The 12,078-nt window shown below is 37.4% G+C and overlaps 1 protein-coding gene across 1 annotated transcript in view; it reads right to left on the bottom strand.

Moving 5' to 3' along the window:
• The window catches only part of LOC103773795 (ras-specific guanine nucleotide-releasing factor RalGPS1-like), a gene marked incomplete at its 5' end in the record, with an annotated part of 31,435 nt that overhangs the window by 7,446 nt on the left and 11,911 nt on the right, over positions 1–12,078 (bottom strand). Inside the window, 2 exon segments of the mRNA XM_008941171.1 lie at positions 497–589; positions 591–621. Of these exon segments, the coding sequence (XP_008939419.1) occupies positions 497–589; positions 591–621 (124 nt within the window).

Raw genomic sequence — 12,078 nt, 5'->3', positions numbered from 1 at the left:
TTGTCTTTCCCTAACCTGCTAAATTGTGAAATTCGGTAGATGCCAAAACCTTAACTGGGCAGGCTGGTGCTCTCACTTAGCTCGGTAAATGGCAGAGGAAAATGTTTCTAGTCCATAATACCCAGATAAAACAGTTGAAAAGGCCACAACTTTCCTAAATGATCAGGTGTGCCAAGCAGTTAATGAGCTTCCTTAGATGTATTAGCAAGACATTTCAAAAAAAAAAGAAAAGAAAAAAATCAGTTATGCACATCAGGAATCCACAGACTGAACTGGATACACAGCTTTTAAGTACTATGGACTAGCAGAGAATAAGAACCAGCAAAAATAAGTGTCAAGAGAAAACCTAGAGAATACACAGTAAAACTTGAGCAATCTTGCAATACTGGAAAGGACAAATACCAGAGTGTTCGCAAATACTATAGGGTTCTGCTGCTGTCTTAAACCTTTGTGATGCATGGAATTGTCTGAGGATGAGACAACCTGGAGTACCCACTTGTTTCCCAGGCTGTGACTCTTCCTATGCCTTGGTACAGGAGGTGTAGGTAGACTTGCTGCTACTGAGGCATCAGGACACGTGGGTCTTTTTGAATTTCATAATAGCTGACATGTCAGATGGACCTAAAAGACAGAGACTATTTAACACTGAACAGATACAAACCTCAGAAATTTCATGTGCTGGTGTTTTGCCACTGTGTGTTTAAAATGAATTGTTACAACCAAAAGGCACCATTTCTGAAGATTTGTTTCTTGTGCATTAGGGTTACACCATCAATTTCTGTTATTAACTCATCCCTATATTCTTGAACTGCCTGGAAGTAATTTTGAAAACAGCTTTGTCCATACTCTTAACAATGAACTCCTACAAAAGGTCTTGGCACTATTACAAGACCTGGATTCACCAAAGTATAAATTGCAGAGCCGTAAAGCCAGTCTGTACTTTGGGTGTGACCAGGAATGCTCACACATGTTTTGAATTTTGTTCACAACTCCATGTTGTGAATAAACTGCAAACAATCTGCTCATACTGACTCACAGCTTGAGCATCTAAGAGAAAGCAGAAGCTTTTCATGTATCTAATGGCTAGACAGATTACTTCTCAACCATCTAGGAGCTCTAGAAATGTCTCACTGCAATTATTCTTCCTTTCATTTCACAGATTTTATAAGGCCCCACAGAAAACATGGACAAGCTTCTATTTTTATTCCCCCATAGCCCAGACCCAGGAATTTCACTACAAACCAGGTCATTACAAGAAGAATTGCAAAGGTTTTCTCCCTAAAAGTAACAGGAAAAAATCTCATGCATACAGTGTTCTGCACATTTCAGCAAATCATTAATTATGCTGTTTAATTAACCATGAAAGGAGCCTCAAAACAAGCATAATAGAGGGAACTGCCTCTAGCAATACAAAAAGGGGAAATTAGTTTGTTAGAGGAACCTTCAGTAATATCATTCAACAGATCATCAATTTAGTGGGAGAACAGAAAGAGGAAAGAGTTTATAAGCTTGTTTTCTACCTTACCACCATATACCGTCTTATATAGGACAGCATTTTTGCTTGCCTATCTTTGAAACCACCACACAGTTCAGAATTTGTGAAATATAACAGCATATGTCACTGGCATATGTAGCTTCAAAGAAGGTGTTATGCTTAAAGGCCACATGCAGTTCTAAAAAAAATAAATAAATTTGCTTTTAATCATTACTTGATCCAGAGATTCAATGAGAATTTTATGCCTGGGAGATCAGAAGAGGGCTGAGGACAATGTTCTGCTGCATTTTCAGTTAACATTTTTTGCGTTTGGGCTGTAAGACAGCACTGGAAGCTTATTCTCTGAAAACAATAGGGTTCATCTTCCTCTTCTGCCATGGAGGCTAAGTGCAAGTTAGAATCTAGAAAGTATGAATCCAAGGACAATCAGGTGGTGACTAGTTCAGTGTAAAAACCATTTGAATTCATATTTCACCATTAGGTCTGAAAATCTTGTCTATTGCATTGCCAGCAAGAACATGTATTTCACGAAAGTCTTTTACCGCAAAATTTCACTACAAATTCTTTAGATTTAAGCAAACACAAACCAAATGCATTCAGAAGTTTCAGAAATGATTAGAAGTTCTTTTATTTGAAAACCTTCAGCCCTTCTGATGAACCAGGTTCACAAAAAGGAGTTTTCTATATAGTTTGTTTGTAGTGCCTTTCCATCAGGTATTCCAACTTGTGAACAGTTGTTTACTACCTGCTAAGAAACTTAGAATCATAGAATCCTTTAGGTTGGAAGGGACCTCCAAGATCATCAAGTCCAACCATTGAGCCATTAGGGCTCTAAAGTCCTCTGCTAAAACAGATCAGAATCTGTCAGGGTTGGAAGGGACCACAAGGGTCACTCAGTTCCAACCCCTCTGCCATGAGCAGGGACACCTCCCACTAGACCAGGCTATCTAGAGCCTCATCCAGCCTGGCCTTAAAGACCCCCAGGGATGGGGCCTCAACCACCTCCCTGGGCAACCCATTCCAGGGTCTTAAAATATATTGTAACTGAGACCCAGTATGAAGACAGTGGCAGCTGAAAGAGAATCTTCCTGAAAATTATGAGCACGTATCAACAAGAGTTTAGTCTGAAACTCAGCATTAACTTTGGTGTTAATGTGGCCACTGGAGCTACCATCACACCTTGTAATGCATGAAGTCACTACTTGTCCTCAATTTGGCTGCAGGATAGGATCGGTTTTCTATTGCTTCCTGTTGTGTCATTTATCACCCCCTCTCTGGTCCCAGTTCTAAATCCTGATTTACACTAAACTGTTTTAGGTGGATGACATAGTTCACTGAGAGCTACTGAAGCATTCCATTTATCAAACTGCTGAAACTGCATCCTGTGAAAGAATACCTATCCCAAGGCACAGCCCTAAATGAGTACCACTACGCTGCAATGCTTTTTTCACCCAGGCACTATTCCACATGTCAAAATAACTGTTAAATTTTCTAATATGTACAAGTTTAAAGTTTTAAGTTTCTCACTGTGGAGAGTCATGGAGCTGAAAGCAATAAGACTGTTTTATTAATTTGATTCTAAGACAATGTTCACTGAAACCAAGCACGGGGACTGCACCAAAGCTACTTTCTCTAGAGAAAGAACAGCAAAACAACAGGTCTTGTCCTGACACCATTAAGCCATCAAAATTAGCTGGATTTGACTCCAGGTATTTTAAAGTATTTATAGGTTCAAATGTTATCACTATCAAAACCTACAAAAAATAAGAGATGTTGTCTACTAATAACAATGGTTCTTTGAGTTTTCACTCTACACTCCCTTCTTTTTCGAAATTAGGCCCCCATTTAGGAAGCACAGAGTGAAATTTGCACTAATATGAACACAACACAAAAATATCTAAATATTGATCATTTTAACTGGGTCTTAGCAGGAGCTTTTATTATCTGGACAGCTTGAGAAGATAAAAAGTTAAAAAAGAAACAAATGATCTAACATGTTACATTACATCTATTACAGTAAAAGGACCGCATATCTCAGATTGAAAACAAGATTACAGAATCAGACTTTATTTCAGGTTAAAATACTGGCTGGCTGAGAAGTGTCAAGGGTGATATAATTTGTGGAAGCAGGAACAGGAACTTTAAAACTTAAGCAAGCAGCTCTAGCCTGGCTTCCTTGCTGTTACACATGGAATCACAATTGCTTTCATCACTCCTGTGAAAGGAAGTAATGAGCTTACACTATTTCCTAGTTAGGTGTCTTTAGTGAAGATCCTGATGACAGAAAACAGAATGCTTTGTGGTATAAGATGAAGACAGAAGTATCATCTATGCTGGTATTACAACATCTGGAGTGACCATTTGCTACGTAGTTCTGCACTATCCTCATCTGCAAGGCAAGAGAAGGAAATATATACAGTCTGGCTTGGTTAACCCTGCTAAGGTAAAAATCCTGATCTTAAACATCTTCATAAAGTCTGCATCTGCTATGCTGTCTAATGTCTGTGAAGAAAAACTGTGAATTTCAGAGTTCTTTTTAGACAGAACCTGTACTGCATACACTCAGTTCAGCAAGAAGTCTGGGGTGCAGATGATGTCAGCATGAGTTATGGGGCACAGAGGAGATGACCTCATTTCTGTAAAGGGGTAAGAGGCAAGAAAGCCTGTGCCAAGAAGGATGCCAAAGAGGGTAAGTGGTGAGATACTGATGAAAACTGCAAAGACCAAGGGATGTTTATAGACATACCAGACTGCTGAGCAATTAGCTGGGAAAACTATGCCTGATACTACTGATAACAAAACTCCAATATTTAAATTCATTTGAGATGGAGTTATTTTGCTCCTTTTTTTCCAATAAGTGAAGTCATCTGCTACTGCTAACTCTCCCCTTTACTCTCCTGGCTCCACTCCTAGTGCATACTGTTACCATGATTGCTGTTCTGTTATTTTGCCTTTCATGGAGACAAAGCACTCTTAGTAGGATTTTCCAGTCAGCTGGCATGAACAAGGGTTAGTTTGGTTTTCATTATTTCTCAGCATCATTTTCAAGACTATGCTGACATACACAAAAATAATGTATAAAAATATTAAAACATTATTAAAAATTTGTTTGCATTAGGGAACGTGAGACAGCCTCATCAGAGTGAGCTGAGTGCTGTTCAGAAACTGTGGCAAGAACATTTGGAAAAGTTTACACATATCCCAAAGGATCTCACTGTTTTTTCCTTTGCATAATTTTTCCATGAATAATCCTTCAAACGTTATAAATGAATGTTACTTTTGCAATCCTTCAGTAGAACATGTGAACATTTACAGTCTCCAGAGCTTTTAAAAAAAGCAACAGGGTGAAGGAATTACAGTTCATAATTTTTCTCCACTAAAAAACTGTCAATAAACCAATACTATGCATCCAAACAGAAAACTGAAAATGAGCTGCATATTATATGATGAAAAACAAGGTGACTTTTCAGGAAGGTAAAACAGTCTCAACTACTTACTATTTTTTGGTGAGCAGCTATGAAGCAAAACTGATACTTACGAGCTCTGTTTCTAAAACTTAATAAAGCCATTCCAAGCCACAGACTCTCTAGTTAAATCTGTGCTGTAAATTTTTACTGCTCTGTTGCCATTGTAACCAAAGTCAGTGGGTGATAATTAAAACTTCCAAATAGAAAGACCTACTTACAAAACACATAATAAAGAACTTAAGAAGAATTTTGTGTACAGAATCAAGACTGATGCAAAAAAAAAAAACCTAGAATGATGGCTATTGTAAAAGCATAGTTTTAATTTTTGGAGTATTGCTTTACAATTAAACTAAAGTTATTAAGGCATATAACATGCAAGAGACTTGTACATTATGGCTGCTTCCCATACAAGAGCAAACTAAGAACAAGAATTAGAGTCTCTGGATGCACCTCTTTGTGCCTCTTGATCATCCCTGGAAAAAAAAAAATAAAATAAAGGTTAAAAAAAAAAAAAAAAAAAAAAAAAAAGAAGTGTGTTTTGGTCGGATGAATTGAAGTCTGACTGCTCTCTTTGAAAACAGTATGCAAAAAAGGCATGTTCCTGAAGAGGTCAGAAAGATAATTTTGGTTACTGAATATACTCTTTTCTTCAAAAGGGCTAAGGACTATTTCTAATATCCCGCCCTGGGATTAAAAGTAACATAAACAGGATTTTGTATTTCTGCCACATGAACCCTGTTGCTTAAAAAGTTGCTGATTAAAGTCCTCATTTCCACCTCTATGTCACAGTAAAAGGCAGATACTTTTATAAACTTGGAAACCTTCGATGTAGTCTCTGCTTTATGTTCAACGTTGCATTAACAAAAATCCACTAAATTAAAGGTTAATTCCAGAAGCATGGTTTGCAAAGAGGGAATAAACAATGACATGTACGTTAATCTTTTGTAAAGTTGACAAACATGTAAAATAATGACAACTAGGAAAAAGAGAACTTTCAATCACATGAACATATTAACTTAGAATCTTTTTCTAACTATAAATTTAAGTAAAACAGTGAATCACGCTGGGTTGTTACCTCAGAATACTAATGTCCCTTAATGGACAAGTAGAGCTGAGACAGGCACAGCTCCATTCACCCTATCATTGCTGTTATGAAAAATGTGTGAACATGTGTGTGAAGTACCTCAATCTTCTTAGACCACTGAATTCTGACTTCTAATTGCAAGAAAGAAGCCAACAAAGTGATGTGGACACAGAAGGGAGTTTGCTGATGCTAACATATGAAGTGTCAAAATGTACAAAATGGATCCTAGAAGAGTTTGTCCAGTAGTACTCAATCCACTATCTCTAAGAGTGGGACTGTTATACATTAATAATATAGTGAAAGATGAGATCACAGTAAAGGCAAGAGCTCAAGTTCAATACAGTTAGTAAGGACAACAGCAAACCAGAGAAGTGCACCAGAAACTTTGGGCACTTTTGCCAGGGCCACTCAAGATCAACTAATCATATTTCTAATGTACTTCTGACTGCACAGTAAGCACATTTGAGTGTATTTCCTTCGAATGCTTCCTAAATAGAAGTGAAGCTTTCCATTTCAGGTGTTACTTTTATGGAATCACGAATTGTCAACATTTGTGTGACTTATACTGCACCAGTGAAATGTGCAAAACCCTGACTTACACTTCAGAAAAAAAGCTGAATTTCTTGCACCTGGATCTGCAGGGTAAATGCATGAACTTGGATGCCATTCATATTGGTAGTGAAGACATATCCATTGTGAGAGCAGAGCTGCAGGGAAACTGAAGTTTGCGTTCAACAAAATACATTAACCAATCCATCAAAAATTCCCAAACGTTTGCAGCAATTATTTCAGGTGACTGCTCCGGAGGGAAAAAAAAAAAAAGGCAGAAAAGCCCAATGTCCTGTACCTGTTCTGTATGTTCTTAACATTCTGAGGGACTAAGACCTTAGTAGTTAAAATAAGCATCAGTAAACTAGGACATTAAAGAGACTTGTTTGGCAGGGAAGTCACAGAAAGTAATAGAAAGTTACTATATAGTTACTAATAGATAAAGTTAAAAACTGAGCACCATCATTATCCCTGATATTTTTATATTTGCTTTGACAGAATATTCTACAATTTTTGCGAAGCTTTGTTCTGCTAATAAAGGAACACAGCACACTAATTCTGGCTGAATTTAGTGGCTGATAATAACATGTGAATCCCATACATTTGTCTGGAATATTTTTTTACAAATACTCAAATGAGTTGCAAAAATTTGTAGGCCAGTATCACAGAGGAAGAGACTGGAAATAAGTTTGAAACTAAAGAGCAAAATTTTATGGATGGTCTGTAAGCTTTTGTGAAGAAAATTTCTAGTTCAACCTTAAGTAGAGCATAGGAAAAGCAGACACTATGCACACAAAGCAATAACCAAGCACTTCCATGAAGATTAGACAACTCCCATTTCCACAGAACGATTGGCTGCTAAAGCACTTAGCACAAATTATTTATTAGTTACCAAAGCAACCAGTAAAACAAATGGCAAAACTAAATGTCAAGCTCAGGATTTACAGGGAAATGACAGTGTGGGGTTTTTTATTCTAAAATGTTGAGGCTGCTGTACAGTCATCTCTACTGTAGTATACCTACTTTCAGAAGGTTACAACTGTGTAAATACCAGTCTTTCCTTCCCTTTCTACATTTTTTACATTTTTAACTCCTATGTATCACATACTTTACATCCAATAAACCTACTGTTTCTAATTAGTTAAAATAACTATTAAAAGTTCTTTACTAACACTCAAAGCTGAACAGAATCAGCAAACTGGGTTGAATGTTACCCCATAACAAAAGAGAAAATATACTTGTTTCAGATTAATTACTCCAGATCCCTGGTAGGGCTGTTACGTAAAACTTCTGGTCTACTTATTCTCTTCTCAGTAATTACACCAAGATCTACTTGGGGGGTGGGAGGGGGAAGAAGATGAGGTAAGGGTCCATCCCTGACTATTGCGTAACAAAAACACAAAATAAGGGCTGCCCATAGCAGAGGCCTGGCTGCTGCTAAAAAGGATTTCTAAATGCTAATTTTAATGAAAGAATTTGTTAAAAGATCACAGAATCATGAAGCCCAGTCTTTGAATCACTTAGTATTAGATCTAATTTTCTGGATATGGTAATTATATCAACATTATTTTTACTTCTTATATTGTTATCCAAGACTGAATAAACATGGTGTATTTCAGAGATTAAGTAACCATTTTCTATATTCTGATTAGAACTATGCTCTGAACTTTTCAAAATAACATTAAGGTGATAAACAATATGCATAAAGTTTTCTACAGTGAGCTACATTTGGTGTGCAAATTCTAAGGAACTTCAGTTGCTTAGAAAGCCAACTTTTTTACCATACATGACATTATTTTTTTTCTTTTGTTCTGGCAAAATGTACTCAGTTATACCTTCCAAAACTACCTGTCTAATAGCTGTCCATAAATGATGGGCACATCCTAGCCAATGCTGTAGGAACATAGATAGCTCTTCCAGTTAATTCAACTGGAAACTGTGAAACAGTTAGCATGCTATAAGCTCTCCAGCTACTCTCTCTCAAACCATAGCATGGCAGTATTAACAGACTTAAGCTGCTGCCAAGGAAGTTGTGTGAGTCACAGAGTTCCTGAAAGCATACAATTAAACTGTTTAAAGCTCCTTTTTAAATGCTACTTGCAAGAGACAAGAATCTCTGCAGCATTACAGAAGGCATGAAATCTTCCTGTGAAAGCACTATTCACAATTATATATGCATCTGGTAATTAAATGAGACCATCTTAGCCACTAATATACAGAACATACCTTGTTGTGAGTCATTCACTTTAATCAGATGTCTGCCTCCTGTTTGAATTTACTGGAAAACCAGTTGGCAACCAAAGTGGAAAATGGACACGTGGTTTTCTCCAATACTTTGCAAACAGAAATACTGAAGGATTTAACTTTTTTTTTTTTGAGCTTCACACTCATAAGGATACTTTAAGGGGAAAAAAAACCAGAAAACCATGATGTCTCTGGCTGAAGGTAAACTGTTAGTCTTCTTTTGGACAAGAGAAAACTGAAGTTGGGTAGAAGATAAAGTCACTGTGCTGGGAAGGAAAATTAATTTCTATCGTTAACACAAGCGATTATACTTTAGGACACAAAGAAACTATTCCCTGTACTTAAGTCCATTACAGACTTTGGAATTATTACCACAACACTGAGCTTTTCTCTTTATTTGGAAACACATGGCAATCTATAACTCGGCAGTATGCCACACACAATTCAACTAGACTTGGTAACGTATTAACTTTTTGACTAGCAAAATAACTGAACCGATAACTGCTCTTACGGGCCAAGAACCTTTATTCTACCTAAAAATCATTATTCAGACTCCTATGCCTTAAACTATTGACAGGGACTTTAAACTACTGCCTGAACTATTTTGAGATCATCTCATTATAGCTTGCTCACTGCAAAGGATTTACTCCTGGCACACAATGGCTGAAGTGGAAACAATCTCAAACCATAATGTGAATCCAAATAAAGTTGACTCAAATACCTTTGAATGTGCTATTTTTAATCCTCCATGGTCAAATATCTCATTATTGATATTTGGGTATTTTAGCTTGCAATTATTCAGGACTAACATATGGCTGTATTTCTATTTTTTAATGTTGAGAAATAATACATTTTTGCCTTCATGCTTAAATTTCAGTTTGAGTTCATGCTAGCTTACTTAACTAAACTCATCCAAGGTTGGTTTGTTTTTTGTTGGGTTGGTTGTTTTTTGTTTGTTTGGTTGGTTTTTTTTTAATAAAGTACGCCTGATTCCCTTTAGTAGCACTTTTGTAGCCACATAGGTGCAGGTCACTGAAAAATTCATGTGTGTATTACAAAATGCTGATTGCATTCATTTGCTAACTAGCAGTAACTGAGAACTCTCTACCTGAGCAAGAAATACAGCAGTCCACATTTGTGTTAAGCTTTTGAAGGAAGTGCTAACACAAAGCTGGAGCAACAGGAATTACTCAAGACTTGGCTTCCATCATTGCACTAATTCTCACACTGAATAAAGCAACTTTACAGAGCATATAGGGGTACTGCAGATTCAGAGGGGAAAGTTCACCCACTCCTAACACTGCCAGATACCATATGATCCCATATTCAGTTGAGTAGGTGCTACGGAGTATTGTCCTGATCAGTATTTGTAAACTCCAGCTGAGCTCACTGCAGTATAAAGCCATATCACTTGCCTGGCTCAGGAAAGTTCAAATTTTGTTTCCAATTTTGAAACTTCTTAAATTTTTTTATTACCTTCCATTATAGCTCTAACAAAGTCTAAGTCCTCGATTAAAAATTAGAGTATTGGTGATGATCACATATGCTGCTATGACCAAAGTTAAAACTTCCACAATCATCCTTAAAGAAACATTAGCATCAAAATCCTAGTGTAAAGCATTTAAATGCAAGCAATACAAAGTGAATGCCAGTAAACTAAAAAGTTCACTTGTATGGCTGCTTTACATATGCAAGATACAAACATGAGAGGCAACATCTTAATTTTAAGCTTCAAGTATGAAAAAGCAGATCCTCACAAAAGCAACATCAAGTATTACATTATGTAGTGAGTTGACCTCTGCTGGCTGCCAGTTGCCCAACAAGCTGCTCCATCACTCCCCCTCCTCCTCAGGACAGTGGGTGAGAAAATAAGATTAAAAAGCCCTTGTGAGTCAAGGTAAAGAAGGCAGCTTAATAAAGAAAAGCAAAGGCTGTGTGCAGAATCAAAGGGGAAAAAAAAAAAAAAGAATTTATCCTCTACTTCCCATCAACAGGCATTGTCCAGCCATTGCCTGGGAAGAAGGCCTCAGAATGTGCAGCAGTTGCTTTGGAAGACAAATACCTTAATAATGAATGCTGCTCCATACCCCTACCTTCTCCTACCTTTCTATTGCCGAGCACATCATGTGGTATGGAATATCTATTTGGTCAGCTCTGGTGAACCAACCCGGCTACAATCCACTCCCAATTTCTTGCCGACTTCAAGACTACTGGCCTTTTTAGAGGGCATGGGTTTGGAGAGACAGCCTTGACTCCGTGAGCACCGCTCAGCAGTAGCCAGGATACTAGTGCCTTAACACCAAACTGCTTGTCAGATGTGGTCTGGACACCTCAAGTTTTTTACATTCACACATAGTATAACATAATGAGACAGAAAATTGGCCATTCATATTTATGAGATTAAAATAGAACAGCTTTTGAGATAACAGCTCCTCTAGTAGTAAGTACATTTAGCATAGTTTGATGTTTACTTAGCATGATCAGAGATATAAACTGTGTTGGTACAGCAGATTTGTTTGGGTCAGCTTATGGATGGTACTGTATTTTTTTAGCCATTGCTAAAAGCTATTACAAATGTTTTGTCTTCCTGCTTTACACCATAAAATTGTATGAAATTTATGTGTAAGTTCACACAAACTTGAAAGGATTCATTTGTATTGAAAGCGTGCTCTTCTTTCTTTGCTTACTGAATAATAATGAAAACGCAAGGACATGTTAAAAACAAAAATAAATCACACAATCCCATTTCTGTTCTGATGCTAACAGACACCCTGTGTCACCCCTCAAATTGCAGTTGTTGGTATACCAGTCAGCAGTCTTTACTAATGACTCCTGATGCTGATAACACCTCTGAATTACCAGATCTGGCTTCTGGACAAAGCAGCTCACAGCAGTACTACTGGAAATAACAGTCCTTCGGTAGACTCTGATAAAGAACCATAGAATAGTTCTGGTTGGAAAAGACCCTCAAGATCATCAGGTCTAACTGTTAACACAGCACTGCGAGGTCACCACTAAACTATGTCCCTCAGCACGGTATCTACATGTCTTGCAAATACCTCCAGGGATGGTGACTCCACCACTTCCCTGGGTAGCCTGTTACAGGGCTAGACAATTCTTACGGTGAAGAAATGTTTCCTAATACCCAATCCAACTTCCCCTGGTGCAACTTGAGGCTGTTTCCTCTTGTCTTATAGCTTGTTATGTGGGATAACAGGCCGACTCCCACCTTGCTACAA

Source organism: Merops nubicus, unplaced genomic scaffold (assembly GCF_000691845.1).
Source record: "Merops nubicus isolate BGI_N331 unplaced genomic scaffold, ASM69184v1 scaffold105, whole genome shotgun sequence".
Lineage (NCBI taxonomy): Eukaryota > Metazoa > Chordata > Aves > Coraciiformes > Meropidae > Merops > Merops nubicus.
The sequence above is the reverse complement of the archived record's forward strand: the minus strand, read 5'-3'. Positions and strand labels throughout refer to the sequence as shown.